This window comes from Vidua chalybeata, chromosome 3 (assembly GCF_026979565.1).
Source record: "Vidua chalybeata isolate OUT-0048 chromosome 3, bVidCha1 merged haplotype, whole genome shotgun sequence".
In the NCBI taxonomy this organism is placed as follows: domain Eukaryota; kingdom Metazoa; phylum Chordata; class Aves; order Passeriformes; family Viduidae; genus Vidua; species Vidua chalybeata.
The window spans coordinates 42,690,197-42,708,717 of record NC_071532.1 but is presented as its reverse complement, the minus strand read 5'-3'; the positions used below and the strand labels follow the sequence as shown (position 1 = coordinate 42,708,717).

The 18,521-nt window shown below is 36.0% G+C and overlaps 2 protein-coding genes across 2 annotated transcripts in view; one reads left to right on the top strand and one right to left on the bottom strand.

Moving 5' to 3' along the window:
• DYNLT2 (dynein light chain Tctex-type 2) overlaps positions 1-1,921 on the bottom strand; it is a 5,275-nt gene extending 3,354 nt beyond the window's left edge. The window contains exon 1 of the mRNA XM_053939109.1: positions 1,777-1,921. Within this exon, the coding sequence (XP_053795084.1) occupies positions 1,777-1,812 (36 nt within the window). The 5' untranslated portion in view covers positions 1,813-1,921. The remainder of the gene's footprint in view (positions 1-1,776) is intronic.
• ERMARD (ER membrane associated RNA degradation) overlaps positions 1-18,521 on the top strand; it is a 24,279-nt gene extending 5,758 nt beyond the window's left edge. The window contains exons 2-18 of the mRNA XM_053939111.1: positions 3,102-3,270; positions 4,415-4,554; positions 4,972-5,073; positions 6,233-6,322; positions 6,753-6,850; positions 7,380-7,516; positions 8,822-8,936; positions 9,476-9,578; positions 10,024-10,053; positions 10,568-10,642; positions 11,485-11,655; positions 12,562-12,645; positions 13,438-13,517; positions 14,019-14,147; positions 15,621-15,830; positions 16,709-16,822; positions 17,387-18,521. Of these exons, the coding sequence (XP_053795086.1) occupies positions 3,102-3,270; positions 4,415-4,554; positions 4,972-5,073; positions 6,233-6,322; positions 6,753-6,850; positions 7,380-7,516; positions 8,822-8,936; positions 9,476-9,578; positions 10,024-10,053; positions 10,568-10,642; positions 11,485-11,655; positions 12,562-12,645; positions 13,438-13,517; positions 14,019-14,147; positions 15,621-15,830; positions 16,709-16,822; positions 17,387-17,546 (2,007 nt within the window). The 3' untranslated portion in view covers positions 17,547-18,521. The remainder of the gene's footprint in view (positions 1-3,101; positions 3,271-4,414; positions 4,555-4,971; positions 5,074-6,232; positions 6,323-6,752; positions 6,851-7,379; positions 7,517-8,821; positions 8,937-9,475; positions 9,579-10,023; positions 10,054-10,567; positions 10,643-11,484; positions 11,656-12,561; positions 12,646-13,437; positions 13,518-14,018; positions 14,148-15,620; positions 15,831-16,708; positions 16,823-17,386) is intronic.

The following is an 18,521-nucleotide window of genomic DNA, read 5'->3' as shown; positions in this document are numbered from 1 at the left end:
AAAAATGTCACCTGCTGTCCACCAAGGTGGCTTAAAATAGAACTGTAAAATAGTAACAGAGACAGAAAAGCACAAGGAACCAATGAGATCCTAACAAATGCCACAGACTTCTATACCAGCTACTTCCTAAAAAACCACTTCCAAGTTTCACTGACTCTTCAGTCTCAGCTCCACTTCTGACTACTGCTAGAACCTAACATTGAGAGACATTCATGAGTTCCTTTCCAGGAGAGCAGAAAAGAACTCAAAGGTGAAATAACATCACAATGCAAGGCTTATGTTAAGAAGTACAGGAAAAAAGTCACTTATGGATAATATAAAAGTCTAATGAGAATTATTTTAGATGTGCTACTCAGGGGCTCACAGCTCTTTCCATCTGAGGAGATTTAAGAATCTGGGAAGAAATGCAGTTTCCTCTCTCTATGAAATTGCTTGCACATTCGTTCTGTCAACAACTGTGGACATTACCTAAAAGTGTCCTCTAGTCCCTTAAAAGCAGGGATGGTGGCAGCCTTAGTGCAAATTGTCTGCTGGTGTTTGTTGAACTCTGAATAGCACTTACTCTAAATCGCAAGGACCAAGCACATTTGCACTTAGCCTGTGGACACTCATTATCTACTAATTGCAAACTCAGATCTCAAAAGACTACCACCCTGACATGCTCATCACACCTCACCTAACAGAACATGCATCTGAGGTCTTCAAATGAGCATCCCCATCCATGTGAGTAGCAATGAACTTGTGAAAAAAGGTGCAGTCCAAACAGTGATTCTTTGCTGACATGGTTCAGCTTGAGCCACACTACCTTCAACCTCTTACATTAATGATGGAAAAAAATTCATGTCTATAGCACACAACTTCTAACAATGGTAATACTTAAAAGTTTACCTGCTATTATTAGTGACAGGAGTTTTCATAATCACTTGCAAGAACTCATTGCATTTACTAATGAGGCAACCAAAAACCTTGATTTCGCTATAGACATGGCTAGTAAATAAACCAACTTCTGTGTATCACTGTATAAAATCCACAGTAAACCCCCAAGTTTTAGCACAATGTTGCAATTAAGTTTCTGTAAAATATTTGCACCTTCTGTGACTAAAACTCTCAGAAGTTCAAGAAGTGACTGTATTTGAGCACTTGACCAAAAAACGTCTGTTCTAAGGCTACTCAACTCAAGTACATTGGCTTAACATTGGACATATGGAAGGAAGTATGCCAAGAGAAAAAAAGCTTTTGCTATTTAAATGAAATTCTCTTTGTTAGTAAGTCTATTTTAACAACCAATAGGTTTGAATTGTTAAACAAAAAAGAATTCGTGTTTATTCTTTCAGAAGAGGGCACGGCTTCTAGTTTAGAGCAGCACCCCGAGTTGGAGAGACTGCCCCACCAAAGGAAGAACACCCCTTCTCGTTACCATCACAGCAGCTCGGCCTCCCAGTGCCTAAGCCAACACGCCAGCTGCAGGGCACGAGTGGACATCACACCTGACCAAGCAGAAAGAGCACGAGCTATCCCAAACCGGGCGCTAACCAAGAGGGAACTGTATTCCTGATACCAATTTTCACAAAATCACACGCACCTTTTAACCCACCTTCTCCACGCCGCATCCTTCCCTCCCAACTGAAGCGCCGCAGACAGGCCCGGACCGGCACCCCCGCCTCAATCGGGCATCACACTCCCCCGCGCCGGGGCCACTGCCCCCGCTCCCGGCGGTGCCCCAGCCCCGGCCAGCTCAGCCCCCCGGAGCCGCCCCTCGCCCTGGCGGCCGCTCACCGTGTCTTTATCCTGGCGCTTTTTCCCTCCCTCCATGGCTGTGGCGGCAGTCCCGCTGGGCGACGTGCGGCAGCCCGGGCCCTGCCCGCGAGCCGGCCGTGACGCGGCGCGCGCGGGCAGCGATAACGGAGACGGCGGCAGCAATGGCGGGAGCGGCGGCGCTGGGCCGGGCCCCGGGAAAGGGCCGGCGCTGCGGCCTGCGGGTGGCGCGGTGCGGAGGGGAGAGCCCTACCCTGCTTCTGCCAGTGCCAGCCCGGGGCTTGGTGACCTGCTCTCCCTGCAAAGGTCACCGCCCTACCCCGTGCCTGGCCCGCTTTACATAAATGATAGTAGTAAAGGGTGGCAGTGCAGGTTTTGCTCTGGCCTTCTGTCCCTGACAGTGAAACGGCGAACGGGAAGGGGAAGAGACACAAATTAAGATGGATTGAATGATATATCCTAAGATATGGTCTTAGAAACATTGTAGATGTTTAAATTTCTTTTTTTCTTTAAATAGCAGGTAGGTACTCCAGATGGCAGCTAATAGCGGTTTCTGATGGGAATTGTTACCCTTGCTTAGTCCTGACAGCTATATAAATATTTCTTCTCTCTTTGAAGCTGTGAATTCAGAAATTACATATGTGAGGTCAATTCTGCCACTCAATTAGAGAGGAAAAATGTTTTTAATTTAACTTTAATGGCATATTTTAAATTATTATTAGTTGTGGTACTTCATTATCAATTTCTTGTCGGTCTAATGAGTGAAGAAATGTGACTCTTTTAACTAAATCAGAAGCATTTTCCTGCTTGTTAACATGGGCTGTTTTATTTGTACAACTTTTAAAATTTAAATGTGTGCTTTTGAATCAGTCCATTTTTCCATTTAGACTAATGTGAAAATAGCATGAATGCTTAAATTGCAGTAACATTGCTACAGAATTCACATATTCTTCCCCTGCCTCCCTCCAAGGATCTTGCTGGTTGTAAGGACTGATACTCTTGGTTTACTTGAAGTAGCATCAGTTTCTCTGCAAGCTCAGATATTAGGCAGAACATTTATATATAAACTGGGATATTTTGCTTCAGTCTATCTTGTCATGAAATACACCATCCTGACATTGTGAAAACAGAGCAATGCTTTCCCTCATTTTTATGAAGGTGGTCCTGGTTGAGAGCTCCTTTCATCACGTATGAGAAACTTGCATTGCAAACCCAACAGCTTGTTTACAGACACCGTATTACTGTATGTGTTGCTGTGCTGATGGGAATGTTTTAATAATTTTTTTTTTGTGTGTGATTTCTTGTTACAAGGATTCTTTCTCTGTGTGTGTGTGTGTTTGTTCTAGATGGCGTTGCCAGACTTGGTCACTACTTGCCTTTCTCAACCTGTGCATTATGCAATTTGCAAACTTGGATTTGAGAAGAAAGACACTCATGATATTGATAATATTTTATCTGAAAATGGGGAAGTATGTTGGCAAGCTGTTACAGAGCATGTGTGTTACCTTGAATCAGGTTGGTGTTTACCTGCATCACTGTAGTAGTGATGCATGTAAGACTGATGCAGAATTTCAGTACAGCTCATAGCAATCCTAGCTGAATTGTGACAGTTTGTTACAGTACACTACTAGCTCTGCTGCATATTAGAATATGTAGAGTTCATATCTACAAAGAGCTTTAAATTTTTCATCTGTGTTTGGTATTTGGCTTTTGCTAGCTCCTAAGGGTGTGTAATCTGTTCTACCTAAGTAGCTCCTACTTTGCCTTCATCTTGGTTCCCAGCTTAATGTGCCTGTAACATAAGGCGTTCAGTTCTGCTTCTCTCCAACCCCATAATTGTCTTGTTCCTTGTTCTTTATAGCCCTTTTGCACTAAATTGAGAAGCCTGGGTCCATCAATATTGCAACTGTTGCTTCTGTTTGTGTTTCCCAGCTTTAGGTTGTACAGAAGTACGGTCTTGTTTCCCTTTTATGTGGAATAGTTTGTAGTTGTTTTTTTACTAAAACAAAGTATTTATGTTCTGATGAATTAATTGAATTTTAATTTGCCGAATTGCATCATGCAAGCTCTGTTATAAATTTCCAGAGGTGGTAGAAATATCTTTCAGTAAACCAGAAAAATTTATTTTCCTATAAAAAGTGTCCCATGAAAAAGAGGCAATGATGCCAATCTGTAAGGTACCACATCCATCTTCCTTCTTGAAAGGCCATAAGTGGTGCAATTTGGCTCTCACTGAGCCTGCACTAGCTTCCAGCTTGATATATGGAATGTCTATAGAAATTCTAGCAGGTTCTTCATATTTCAACAAAAGCAGAACATAATGATCCTATTTACTTCCACATTTTCTCATGTTAAGTTTCTGTTGGGGTACAATTTTTGTGGGTTTTTTAAGTTGTATTTGGAGAAGGTGTTTGATATTACCTGGTTTTGCATTGCAGTTTTACTTCTCAGTACCTTTTCTATGTGGTGTTTTGGTGTAAATTGTATTGTATAGTTTGGTGTAAATTGTATTATATTGGTTGTGCTAAAATAGTCAGGATAAAACTGTCTGTGCTAAATACATACACAAACTGTAGCAGGTTTTATCCCTAGTGAATTTTAAAATATTAGACCTTCAGGAAGGTTGGTACCCTAATCACCTTCAATTTTTCAATTTAAGATCAAAGCATGGATTATATCAAAAGCATACGATCATTAGGACCTGTCTGTGAATCTGTTAATTCGTACTTCAAATCTCTGACCAAGGAGCAGTTTGTAATTCAGTATGCATCATGGTTCCACTGGACAAACTGTACAGAGGTATGGAAATTTCTGTTAAGTTTGTATTTTGGCATCTGAACTCTTTGTGGAAGTTTAATGTCAGAACACAGAAGAGACATCCATGATCCAAAATGCTTAGAATTTGTAACTAATTGTCCTTCTCTCATAGATTACTGCTTGTAATTTTGTTTTTCTAATAACCTTTGCCTAATGCCAAGTTTTACCTTGTAAAGTTATCATGGATAATTTTAAATATGTGAGGCACTAGATATCAAGAGGTACTCTAGGGAAATTTCTCTCCAGGTATCTACATTTTCATTTCTTTGGCATGGTCTTCTTTCTACATTTGCATAGCAACTATCATGGAGGAATATTTGCATTTCTCTGTGCTATTGGCTATGCGATCTTTCCTTTTAAATATTGAGAGCAACATTCTTCTTCTCCCCCATTATGCAGGTATTTCTGGAAGTGTTTGATGTTTTACAATCTACACAAACTACAGAAGTTGCTCTTGGCTTAATGAAACTAACATCATGCCTGGAGCGAGCCTTGGGTGACGTAAGTGCCAGCATGAGGAGTTTATTGCAGATTTGGCTTTATGAGATGGGAATGAGCTCTTGGATTCAATTGTACATTGAAAAAAGTGATATTACCCTGTTCTGTAGTAGTACACTAATAGTCCACATGCATTTTGAGTTGGACAGAGGTTCTTTCCTGGATCCAGTTGTGCTGATGGAAACATATGTGGGGCTCCTTCACCAGTGCTTGTAGAGTTGTTTGTGCGAGTGCTGTTACTAACTAATTTAATTAGGAAAGAGAAGTGTTTGATTGATCAGTGTACACAGCAGATCTTTATCAGTTTAATTTATTTAACTGAAGTGGGGTATCATGGCTTCCACAGAAGATCTGATGGTATATTAACTTCTGTGAGGGGTGGCATGCAGCTGGAAAGACAGGCTGCTGTGTAACTTCTTGCCTAGGGAGAAGGGAGAAACAGCTACTTAAACAGTTTTTGCTGCTGGGCTGTTTTACAGCCAGGTAAGTTAAATAGCTAGTTGTTCAATATCTATAAGGAGCTCTGGAAAAGGAAATGACAGAGAAAGAGCAATGGGCTAACTCACAAACCAATTTGCCCAACTGTGGGGCATGGTAAATTTTTCAGTAAAAGAAGTCACAAAAGATTGGAAAAAAAATGCCAGGGAGAGTACAAAGAATGGAAGGTGTGATAGCAGTTGAAACTTGAGATGCTAATATTGTCCAACATGGATAAAATCTAGTTTGAAGAACAGTCTGAATCAGAAAATAAGCCACAAGTCTCCTCCCTTTCACAATGACAGATCCTATAAATTTCTATTGTGAAAACAGAATACACTGTCCTTGATAGAGCTTATTACCTTAATTAGGTGTTCTTGTTGTGCCTTATTGATTTTTGTGAGATTTTTTGGAGATAAAAAGCAGTATAAGTACAGACCTTGTGAAAGGCCTAACTATGGTCACATTAAGCAAAATATTCACTCTTTCCTGATGCATTGTCTAAATTTTAATTTGTTGTGCAATTGCAAAATTTAAAGCCTTTTTAAGGATTTAGTGGGTTTTGTTTGATTAATGTTTTTACAATAACAAAAATGGTTATTGTGTAAAATAGTCAAGGTATATGTTTGAAATACAAAGTATACTAAATTATTTATTATCTGTTCTGACCTTTTTTTCTTAATAGGTGTATTTACTTAAGGGTAATGATTGTCCTTTCCTTCTAAGAGACTTGCTTGCATCTGAGCAGCTTGCAGATGTCTTTGGACAAGCTGTAGTAAGTACATAGTTTTGAAATTAGGAATAACTACTGAGCTGGTTTTCTTTCTACCAAATGTACCTTGTGTTAGTTTGCATTAAATTACACTGGATTTATACTACAAGAACTAAGAGATAAACTTGGTCTCATTTGTTTGCCTTTCATAACTGTTTGGGATATCTAATAACTTGTTTGATTCTTCCTAAATTATATTCCATATCTTGAACAAATCAGCTGAAAGATTCTCCTTCAGAGTATACTGGGAATTGCAAGTAATGAGTTTCTGTTACTGTGACAAGTGGTGGCCAGTCATCTTGACAGTAGACGTTGCTGTTTCTTAATAATTTCTGAACTTTTCTGCCAGGGAAAGGTAATAAAAGTAAGGATAAGAAAGGGTAAGAAAAATAATAGATTTCTTCATGCAGTAATTGCTTTGTTTATTAATTAGATGAATGTACTGAGGGTATTCATTGGATCTCCACATGGTCTGAACCTTCGTAATGTTTTGTGGCATGGGTTTGCATCACCACAAGAAATTCCTGCCAAGTAAGTTACCAGGAAAAAAACACTCCTTTTCTTACCAGTCAGACTTGTGAGTTCTTGAAAAGTGGTTAGTAACCATTTACTTCTCTTATGGGAAAGAAAATTAACTTCCCTTGCAGCTTCTGCTTCTTTTGAAAATGGATTTCCATAGAATACTTCAGCCATTACAAAGATGGCCAGTATTCGGTCCAGCAGGCTTTGTACTACTAGGGAATACAAGAAAGTTTAACTTTTTTTTAAGTCAGGGCAGTGAGGAGTAATTTGGAACAAAAGACAGAGGAATGGGGTAGAAGGAGGAGCAACAACAACCATTGTAGAATACAGTGATGCTTTTTATCTAATTCTACTCTTTTTATCATGCTTATGAATGCAATTAATTATTAAGTGCTCCTACTTAGATGGGGAGTTTACGTTCTGGGTGTTTTTTAAAAAAGCGAAAAAAAACCTTTGTTCCTAACTCACAAATGTTGGTTATTTGCAAAAAAAAGTTCTTTGTATAAGCTTTTCTAATATATTGTGGTATTCTCCCTAGATACTGTGCTATGCTGCTCTTTTTAACTGCGGGATTGGGTCAGTTGTTACAGACCTATCTTCTGCAAACTAAAGGTGTCTTAGTACATCGACCTTATGTGGTCTTCATTAGCTTAGAGGAGCTTGATGCATTTCCAGGCAAGTATTAAACCACTAGCAAATTTTTTATTATCCTGTGTTTGCTATTGTTTCCTTGTCCAAGAAGTGCTGCTGGAAATAATGCATTTTCCAGAGTTCCAAGGTTAAATCTTAACTAAGTACTTGTATACACTGTCGTTAGGTGAACCAATCATGCTTGTAGGACATCTTCTTAATATGCTGATAGCTCACTGACTATTGAGTAAAAAACTACTGCATTCTAAAATAATTGCAACACATTGAAATATTAAATATGGCTGCTTCTAGAAGACTTCAACTGTATGTTACTTTTTTTACTATGAGAATTAATTTCATGTAGCATTAATCTAGTTTGCCTTTATGAAATCTAACTTGTTTTGGAATCAATGGATTCCAGCTGCAAGGGTCCCAACAGGAGTACCCTGAGTCTTACAGGGAAGGCAGTGTTGAAACAGAGTAAAAGATGGTGACACATCTTCACTACATTAATGCGTTTCTCAGGGAAGGATTTGAAGTGTCATATTAAAACCTTCTCCCTGTCCACAGACCTTGTTTGGTTTATTCCTACTTTTTTAAGGCAATAATAGCATATAGGGGATCTTGGTGTCAATAGTGATCATGGTCAATTTGTGCTATTATAATCAGTGGAACATCTCTCCAGAAATTGATACAGGGCTTTTGGGAACCAAATCAAGCTGATAACATTCCAATAATTATGTAGTGTAAATCCTATGGCTGTTGATTGGCTTTGAAAAAACACCTACTGCAATCAAGTTACACTTATCATTTTAAGCTTTCTCTTGGATAAGACATTTATAATATGAATTTATAAGTGTGGGGTTTATTACATGGTACCATTGAAGTATGAAGTATTAGTTTATTATGCTGTATTTTCAACACAGAAAATTGATAAAATGGGAGCAACTTGCTCATGGCCAAATGTTTCTTCTACTCTACTGATTCTGGCTGAATAGAAATGATTCATTAATAATATACTTTTTTAAAGTATCTGAAGTAGGTAGAGAATAACTCAACAGAAGCTGGGTTCAGTTGCTATGTAGTCTTTCAATAAAAAGCAAACGTGACTTTTTTAACTGATTTTACTCTATAATTTTATATTATCACCACAAATGCAGTCTTACATATTTAAATTCTGATCTTAAATATGGCTACTGTTGTACTTGCATAGTTAAAATAAATTGGATAACTTTTAAATTTCCCTTTACAAATATTGAAATAATATCATACTTTCTGTGAAATATTTAAAATTCATTAGTAAAGTGTAGATTATATGTAATTTTTCAATATTGCTTTTTTAACTTGCAGATCTCAATAGTGAAATACTTTCCATAGCTGAAGAACTTGTAAAACTGTCCAGTTTTGTATTAAAAATTATGTTACCATTTTGGATCGCTGCTTTAACAGCTTTCAAGCAAAGCAGGTAAGATCTTGTAATTTTTTTAAATAGAAACTAAAAAGAATATATTCTGTATTTTTATAGCTGTGTTTGCAGATTCCAAGGCTTCATACTAAATTACTTCACAGCATATAGTTATGCTTCGTTATGGTGATCTCTTGGAAAGTTTGTTGAGTTATAGCTTTGTTTTGTGCCAACTAAGGTTATAAACTATATTTTGAAGCCCAAAAAGAGCTGTTGGAGATGTAGCAAAAAAGGAGAGGTTTACAAAGCAAGTGGAAACAAATCTTCATGTGTTAAATCACACATATTTTGAATTTAAAAAAAAAGTGTATTGTTTTGTTTTCCTCTCACATGCTCCATCTTTTTGTGAGTTATTCTCGTCTCTGAGTTGAATTCAGTGGTCAGTTTCTGTTTGGCACAGGTAGTCATTTATTGTTTGTTTGCAAAGTGCATTACAAAAGAATTTTGTTAGGGTTGTTTGGCCCGAAACTGTAACTCTGGAATAGTTTATATTTATAAGGAAAAAAAACACCCTTTGGATATCTCTGTTACTTTTTCAGGTATGCTGACAGTGTGATTCTTTTACTTCCTCAACTGGAAGTTGGACTTAGAATGCTCTTCATTACAACTAATAAATGTCCAAATCGATTGCTAACAGCAGAGGTAAACTTTTGTCTAAAGTTAATTATGATTTAGTGCTTACAATATTTGCAAAAGAGTTATTCTAGAAACGTAGTGTCTATAACCATTTACAGATTTACCCCACAAAATTTCAATCAATTTTGGAACATTATTTACAAATCTCCAGTTGAGATTCATGAATGCCTTTAATATTTTTTTAAATGTCTGCCTCTAAAAAGGACTGAAAAAGTAGTGGAAGATTAAAGTTCAGAAACAGTATTTAGGGTAAAGAGCAGGACATAATATATTTGCTTTAAAAAACTCAGCACAAAATCCCGAAGTGCCTTTTTTCATTCATAAAGGGACTTTTTTGCTATTCGTGCACCTCTGGTATCTCATGCAAATGAATAAACTAAAGTTTTATATACATGACTAGTTAATTGATTTTGTTTGAAAACCAAATAATATTATTTCTGTTTTGTTCTAGTCTTCTGCTCTCTACACCACTTTTGATGAGGTACTGTGATTTTTTTCTAAATATATATCAGTGTCATGCCTGTTTAAACCATGCATGTTTCCCATTACTAGAGTTAAGAATGCACTTTCTTTTGTTGAATATGGCATTATTCCTACCTTTTTTCCCAAATAAAAGATGGTAGACAGTAAACACTTAAAATTTGGAATGCTTCAGCAAGTATCAAAATTAATACAAGTTGTAATGAACAGACTATTTTTTCCTAAATGTTTTTATCTTGAAATTCATCACTCTACAGAAACAAACATTCTGCTATTTTTCTTAGGTTCAGTTATTCAAAATACATACAAATAAATAATGCCAGCATAAATCCTCAGTTTTACAAGTTGATTGGATTATTTCAAGTTGTTTGTCAGTAATAATTAGGCATCTTGATTCTAGAGTGGCAGAATTAATCACATCAGATTAGGAAAACTATTTTAGTTGGTGTTTTTTCTTTAATTATATAGTCTTCAATAATTCAATAGGTTTCTATTAAAATTATTTTTTTTCCTAGATGCTAGCAAAGCATTTGGATGATGAAGTCATCAACCAGCTACCTGTAGTTCTTGAGGAGCCTGCCATGGAAAGTGTTTTGAAAGTGTTCTAGGGTTTTGTCATTGTTGTCTTTTGTTTGTTTGTTTCACTTAGTAATAATCTTTATGATATGCCTAATACATAATTATTTCATATAGCTTATGTCCAGCAGCTTACAACCTTAGAAGCTTGTTAGCCTTTTGTATTGCTGAGGATACAAAGTCATACCTGACAAGCTATATTGCACTAGGCTATGGGACTAGCTTTCTTTCTGAAATATAGGTGTCTCAGAGATATTTGTCTTTAGACTCCTGAAGTTCAGCTGAATGGAGCAGGAGAAGAACTGGTGCCCCATACAGGGAAATTTCAAAACTTATTTCTGATTGCTTGTGAGACATGCCATACATTGTCTGGGCAGATAGTACAAAAATGTGACTCAAACCTACCCGACCACATTCTGCATCTTACTACCCAAATAGATTGTGAACAGGAAAACTAGGGGTTCTGAGTTTAGAGGTCTTTTGAGAATATAGGGGAGATCTGAGGTTAATGTCCTGTCACCAGAGGCAGTGGGGCTGTGAAGGGCCTGGGACACTGAGCTGATGGAAATCTGTTGTTAGCTGTCACAGTATAGAATGTATCTTACAAGTTTAGTTTGCACTGGGTTTTTTTTTTGTTTTGTTTTGTTTTTTTTTTTTTTTTTTGTTTTGTTTTTTTTTTTTTTTTTTTTGTTTTTTTTTTTTGTTTTTTTTTTTTTTTCTCAATATCTGAGCACCCCTATAATATAGACACGGTCACATACTTGTCTTTCAAGGATATTGTGTACACTGAATATGTTCAATTCTGTGTGAATACACATAGAATATAATTCTGTATAGTTAGTGTGTGTTTCCACAGGACTTCCTTTGGGATTTCTTGAACTACCAGGAGGGCCCACGTATAAGAGATCATTTAAGCCATGGAGAGATCAATCTAGAAACATTTCCCAGAGAAATAGCTAACCAGATAGTTGGATTTGCTATTTCTATTCTCTGCAGATTCTCAGATGAAAATATGTTTTCTCTTAAGGTAGGGACCAGTATTTTGTTCTCAGATTTTTTTTTTTGTTATTTTGGATACCAAATATGATTTTAGATAGAGTTTTATGACTGAATCTTTCCTGATAACTGCTTTTTGTGCAAATGAAATATTCCTCCAAGTAAAAAATTGTGAAAGTATGTTTTTGCCTAGTTTTGTTGTGAAATAAGTACAGAAATTTTTCCAAAATGTTACCCTTGCTTACTGTACTTTAATTTGTTGGCTTAACCAGTCCTTATTCAAAAGGTTGATCCGTAAATTATAATGATTACACTTAATTTTATCAAATTGTATTGATGAACTAGCCTGTTTATCTGCAGAATTATCTGAAAGGTATGTAGAACATCTGTGGCTCACCCACTGAGGTATGTAGTGTGTAGTTATCGAGATTTTCTTTTCCTGAGACACTGTAAATAATAGTGCCTTGCTAATGGAAGTGTTATTTGTATCTATACTTACACTATGAATTTGTAAACACTTTTTGCCTAGTACTATGTTTCTCAGCATCAGCAATTATTGTGTTTGGTCTCCTCAGTTTCCTGTTTATATTTGAGATTGCTTCTTTCAATATCCTGCAGGAACCTGTGAGATAAATCTTCCATTTATTAGTTGCAGCTCTTTTTTAGTTTTTCAAGATGTATTGTGTGCTGCTGCATTAAGAGAATACTTGGTTGCTTTTCTGTCAACTACTGTCAGGCTTCATAGGTAAAATATGTGAAATTAAGCTTCAACCACTCACTGTGATGATTACTTCTTTCAGCCCTTAGACATTTGGAAGTGTTTATTGACATCAGTGCTATAGGTGGCGTGCATAAAATGAAGTATAAGTCTAAGTCTGCATATGATTAGGACAGCTTAGAGAAACACTTGTGTATTGTCTGTGATCTTGTAAATCAGGAACACATGGTCATAAAACCACTGATGAACTGTGCAAGTTGCTACCAATCTCGGTTTCATCCAATTTCCCGACTCAAGAAACAGGTAGGTACTTCCATCTGTGACAGCATTGTGGCCCTTAAAATTGTGAATCCTCAAAATTATCTAATTCTTTTCTTCATGCTTTGATTGTCCTAAAAAAAAGTTCAAACCTTACTTTTTTTTTTTGTTTATTTTTCAAAACATAAAGGAAATCACAGTTGCTAAAATGAGATATAATTATGCACACTCCTGTTTATGTAATTAATACCATATTTGTGTTCTAGATCACACAATAACTTTATTCTTACCTGAGTGTTTGCTTTTCTGTAGTTTTCTTAATCTCCATATGTTTTTTTATGTCAGGACCACTGCTAGGTCCTGTCTCCAGGATTAAGCTATTACTAAGTTTTTTTTACTGTATGAAGGCCAGCTGATTAAGATTCTTTTATGGTAGCAAAATCTGCTTTCCAATGTTATAGTAGTTTTCTGCCAATCAGTTTAACCCTCTACTTGAGGATGTTTCTCTATTCATTTGAGATTGCAGTAGACATACCTAGTTCTTTTACTTTTCAACAGCATGCAAACAGTGTGCTACAAAAGTCATGTTAGCTAATTTTTTATATTAAAAAAAAAACATAGAATACTAAATTAGTGTGTTTAGATAATGTTTTAGCATGGAAGTGTACATCTACCTTTTGTCCTAACCTAAACCTTAATAAATGAAGTTGGCTTACACAGTTATGACTAGTGAACAAATAACTTACTGCCTGTTGCAGTTTTTTTCTAAATGGGCCACTAAGAAAAGCGTGTCAAAATCTATACTTTACAAAACCTTTTTCATTATGTGTTTTTGAGGTGCTGGAATGTATGAAGAGCATCCACTTATGGCCTGAATTGACAACAGTGCCTGAGGAACAAGTAGAAAAGATTAAAGGGTAGGTATGTGCTGTATAAGATCACCAGATATAAAAAAGCAAATAATTCCTTATTCTGAAAAGGACTTGGTAACCAGTGGGAAACTTTATATAAGACATTAATTAGAAAAAGAATGTAGCATTCTATTGTTATTTTAAAAGGAGGAAGTCATTAATAATATCATTAGAGGATATGGTACTTGTTTAGAGCTGAGAGAAGAAAATTTAATGCATCTATCATACACATATAATCAGTATACTGTAGGCTTTTTATGAATGGAGGATTAAGAGGGGTTCTGAAGATTGCTAACAATGAGAAAATGTTTCTTTAGTTGGAGAAAGTTTAGTTGGAGAAAATCATGCTTGTAAGGTAGAGAGAAAAGAAATTATATGAGAGTGTAAGAGTGGACACTGGATATACTGCTATCCAAAAAAATCTGCATCTTGATCTATGCCATTTAAGAAATAATGAATACTAAACCATTTTATAGCCTCAGATTTTTTTTCTCTTTTGTTTTTAAGGTTGGAAGGAAATGCCAAAGGTAATACTTTAATTTTGATGATATCTGAAATTATATCTCAGTTGCAGCATTGTATGCCCCAGAATTGCTGCACTTCAGATGATCCTATCAATGGTGTCCTAACAGAGAGGTGAGTTTGATGCCCTCCCAGTTCCTGATGTCAGCTTCTACTTGCAGCCCAATGTAAGAACTCTCAAACCTAAATTATCCTGTCCCTGTTTGCAGAGAAATGCTTGAATTGTTGTATGCACTTTTCTAGTGTTTCTGATTTAATCTGAAAATTTTAGGATTGCAGCTGAACATCATCTTCAAAATAAGGATGAGACATTGTACATTTTGGAATTACAGTAGAGATTTTACTTAGAAATTAGCCTGAAGAAATAACCTTTTTTTCAGACCATGAAAGCAAAATATTTTAAATATTTGTGTACTTACTAGATTAGGTTGGTTTTAGCCTGCTTTGTGCTAAAAACTGCATCAGAAAATCGTTTTAATATGCTTGGTGTCACAGCTGTGTGTGGCATTCAAAATGGCAATATGCTGCTATGTAATTCTATTCTTCATGCTTTAATATCAAGATTCAGAACGAGAAAATATCTTGTTATACTTGGTATCAGACTTGTAGGTATGTTAATTCCAATTATGTCTGATTTGGAATAATAATCAAAATAATTTGACTTTTAATTGCCACTCTTAGAGCAGCCTTAAGAGTACCACGACTGAATGAGTATGTTGGAACAAAACACTCCTAATCAAACCTATTAGGCATGGGTGGCATAGAGCAAAGAGGATTCTACGTGTTGCTTTACTTACATAAAGTAAGTGGGTATTCTGCTTCCTACCCACCAATCTGCAAATTTATTACTTGGAGCAAAGAAGCCTAATTATTGATGTGTTAGACCTTTTCTTAGAGTTTTCTGCCTTTATCACTTCAAGTCATTAATGTTTTGCTATCTCAGGGATAAACTGAGCATGAGGGAGGTTAAGAAACACTTCTATAAGAACAGAGTGTTTAAAGTGATGTGTGATACATTAGTGTAGCAGATATGACAGCAGGAAGATACTTGTGAGCTTTAACAAAGCATGATCTGGTGTGGTGTTGATTAAAAAAATGGCCTCACCACCTGCATTTTACGCAATGTTAAGTCTGCTTCTTGTTCTGCCCAGAAGACCACACACTAATGGGAGTACTAATTAATAGCATTTGTTTCAGTGAGTTTTATTATGGTGGAGGTTGATTCATTGTGACTTGAGCTATGGTGGGCAGCTTCAACCACAGCCCTGCTGTGATCTGATGTGTTCAGTGTATCATTTCAGCCAGGCAGTTTTGTTTATTGTGGTTGTGTTTCTTTGATCTGAAATGGGAAACATATTCATCATAATCAGTTTTGTATTTATATTCAAAAAAGTGGTAGAAAACACAATCACTAGTCCTACTAACACAGATCCTTGCTTTTTTTCAGCCACGAGGTAAGGGCAGTTTGTTTCCAAGTGTTCTGAATTAAAAAATTATGAGTCAAACCGCACTTAATATGAAATGTATCCGATGTTAAATCCAGCTAACAAAAGATTGACGTTAAAAAAATCCCTTCCTGTTTTGGAGGCTGCTGGTGGAACTTTGTGATACGCGCATTTGCACGCTGTATTCCCCACGACCTGTCCTGGAAGTAGTGGTGGTACTCCGCAAAATAAGCGCACAGTGCCATCAAGTGTCCCAACAGGTTATTGCCGGCGCTGGGCTGAGACACACGCAGTGGTTTAACAAGACTCTGCGTTCTCGGCAGAGGCTCAACTATCAACGGATGCTGAACAGGTTGGCTGCTGGTTTTGCTTTACTCTGTGGTTAGGTTTATGAGAGAATGGCTGCATGCTGCGTTTTAGTGGGTTCACTTGGAAGTTTAAAGTCAACAGTGTTCATGTGTTCTTTTTAACCATTTCAGAGTCTAGTGTCAACCGGGTTTCTATTAAGTAGCAATATTGAAATAACAAGAAAATCTCAAATTGGAGAGTAATTTGGGGGGCATTGCTAGATTATCACTATAAATTACAAGCTTTCAAATGAAGTATTAATTGAATTACTTGTATTTTTTAAAATTTCTGGCTTTTCCTGTTTAGGTATATAAATGCCATTCAAGTTTTATCTGACTGCAATAGATTTAACTGATTTGAAGATTTTATCTACTTTATTTTACTGCTTTTTTTCTTTACACTTGAATAAGTTTCTTTTTAGATAAAAGAGGTTTTAATATTCCATTAATTTTTTTTCCTAATCATAGGGGCTTTCCAGAGTTTTATAAGCATTGTGTTACTGGAAAGGTTATGTTCCTAAAAATGTTAACCATGTTGCTTAAGAAACATAGCTTAAACTGATGACAGATGATACACATTTGTGATTCAGTTGAACTGTAGTTTATTATGTATGGATTAATGGAAGCTTGCAAATTTTTCTTTGGAATCTTATGTATTTGCCTTCTTTTCCCTCCTCATTTTCAGTTTATAGTCTCTGTTTACTTTTCTGGGATTTGCACTGCTTTTTGCTGAAAGACATTTCATAATCTTTCTTTTCCCCCAACTCTGCAATATCCAGCAATTTAGATTGGGTGCAGAAGTTTTAATATTTTTTTAATATTAATGATTTATTTTTAATTTGGTTTTAGTTTGTTTATTTAAGTATTTTTATTTTATTTCTAGCATTAAATTTTTGTCTCCAGTGTTGCGACTCATCTTACTGTTGATTACTCTGGAAGTAGTCAGTGTTCATTCCGTTTGTAAGAAGAATCCTTTTGATTATCAGCAGTACCTAAAGTGAGTATATAAATTTACTTTATGAAAATAGGAATTGCCCCAGAATTCCATTTTGATCTGTACTACAGAGATTTTTCATCATTATAGTCATAATTTTACCTCGGACAGTCAGGAGCTAAAATAACTTTCTTGAAGTGTAGATAGGGAATATTAATACATAAAAGTTGCATTCAGTATGTTGCTGACTTTACTCCTTGTGTGTTAATTAACAGCTGGTTGGATATCACATACATTGTGAAACATTTGACTAAGAAAGCAAAGGAAACCATTGGGGGAAACTGTCACACATTTGGTCACTGTCTTTTTTCTATGGCAGTGTTAATTGCAGTTCTGAAGATCTTCTTCCCATCTTAGTGTGAGGGGGAGGGAGTGGTTCTCCAAAAGTAGAGCAAACCTTAATGTATTGATCGTCCAATCCTGAGGGAGATTTGGAAACTTGAAGATGTTTGCAACTTTAAGTCAGGCATTGCAGTATTCTTCTCTTCTCTTCTCTTTTTTTTTTTTTTTTTTTTAATTTTTTTTAATCCTTAAATGAGTTTTTTTCTCTGATGTTATTTCTCATAGGTTTTTGAAGTCAGTCTTGCAGTACACTGAGAACTTGGTGTCATACACAAGCCCTGAGAAAAACAAGTGGGATGAAACCACAGAACTTACAAAGAACACTTTGATAAAAATAAGGAAAATCAGTGACAGAAAGCTAATGTTAATGCATCTAGCTACGTGAATGAAATGGGCTTGTGATTGTCTGGACATTGTTATATCTGAACAGTTACAGATACCTCATATTTGATAAATCTAATTCAAAGACAAATTTTCAAATTTTGGATGCAAAATTTACTCGTTTTGTCAGAAGGTAGCTGCTGATACTGGAGATGAGGAACAGGTTGTTTATCAAAGCCACTGAAAAAGATTTATATGAACTAAATCAGGATGATACAAGTTCTACTGTAAATATGTCTTGTGTTTTGTACATTGATTTTTTAAAATATTTTTTTATTTCCTACTGTACTGAAAAATACCTAAGAAAAAAATGTGAATAAAAGCTCTGGACATTTTTAAATCCAAAAAATATTTTTTTCTTTGGAATACATCAGATATTATATCAGAGACTGTGATCAACAGGATAAGAAATTATGAACTTTCATCATAAAATAGTGCTCATTAGCATCTGTGGTTGTTATTAATTGTAAACAGTCTGATCTTGCTCTGAACTCTGAGGCAGAGCTGGTAACACAGTAACCAGTTGTTTATAGATGAGGATTTAAAGGACCAGGATAGATACTTCTGCAGAAGGATACTTCTTCAGGGTACTTCTGCAGGGTGTGTGTTTGTTTTGTCAAATTTCATCTTCTCATTCCAAAACATATTTAGTCTGTTAATTTCATACAGAATGAATGTGAATATGCACATGCTCACAGACACGTATTCACTGTGGTTTAGCAAGTTATCTTCTTATTGCACACAATATTAATTTGAATATTTTAGTTTTTCAAAATAAATTCTTTCCCTTTTTCATCATCAAAGAGTAGAACTTCAAAGGAATGCATAGGTTGAAGAACAGATTCACAGAAGACCACCAGTGTCTCTCCATTTGCTTTCTCCTATGGAGAATAAAATCAGAGGGTAATGTCTGGAGAATGTTTGGCTCTACAAAGGATTAAAGATTCAAGTTACATTTTAATAAGCTTCTTTGCAGTGT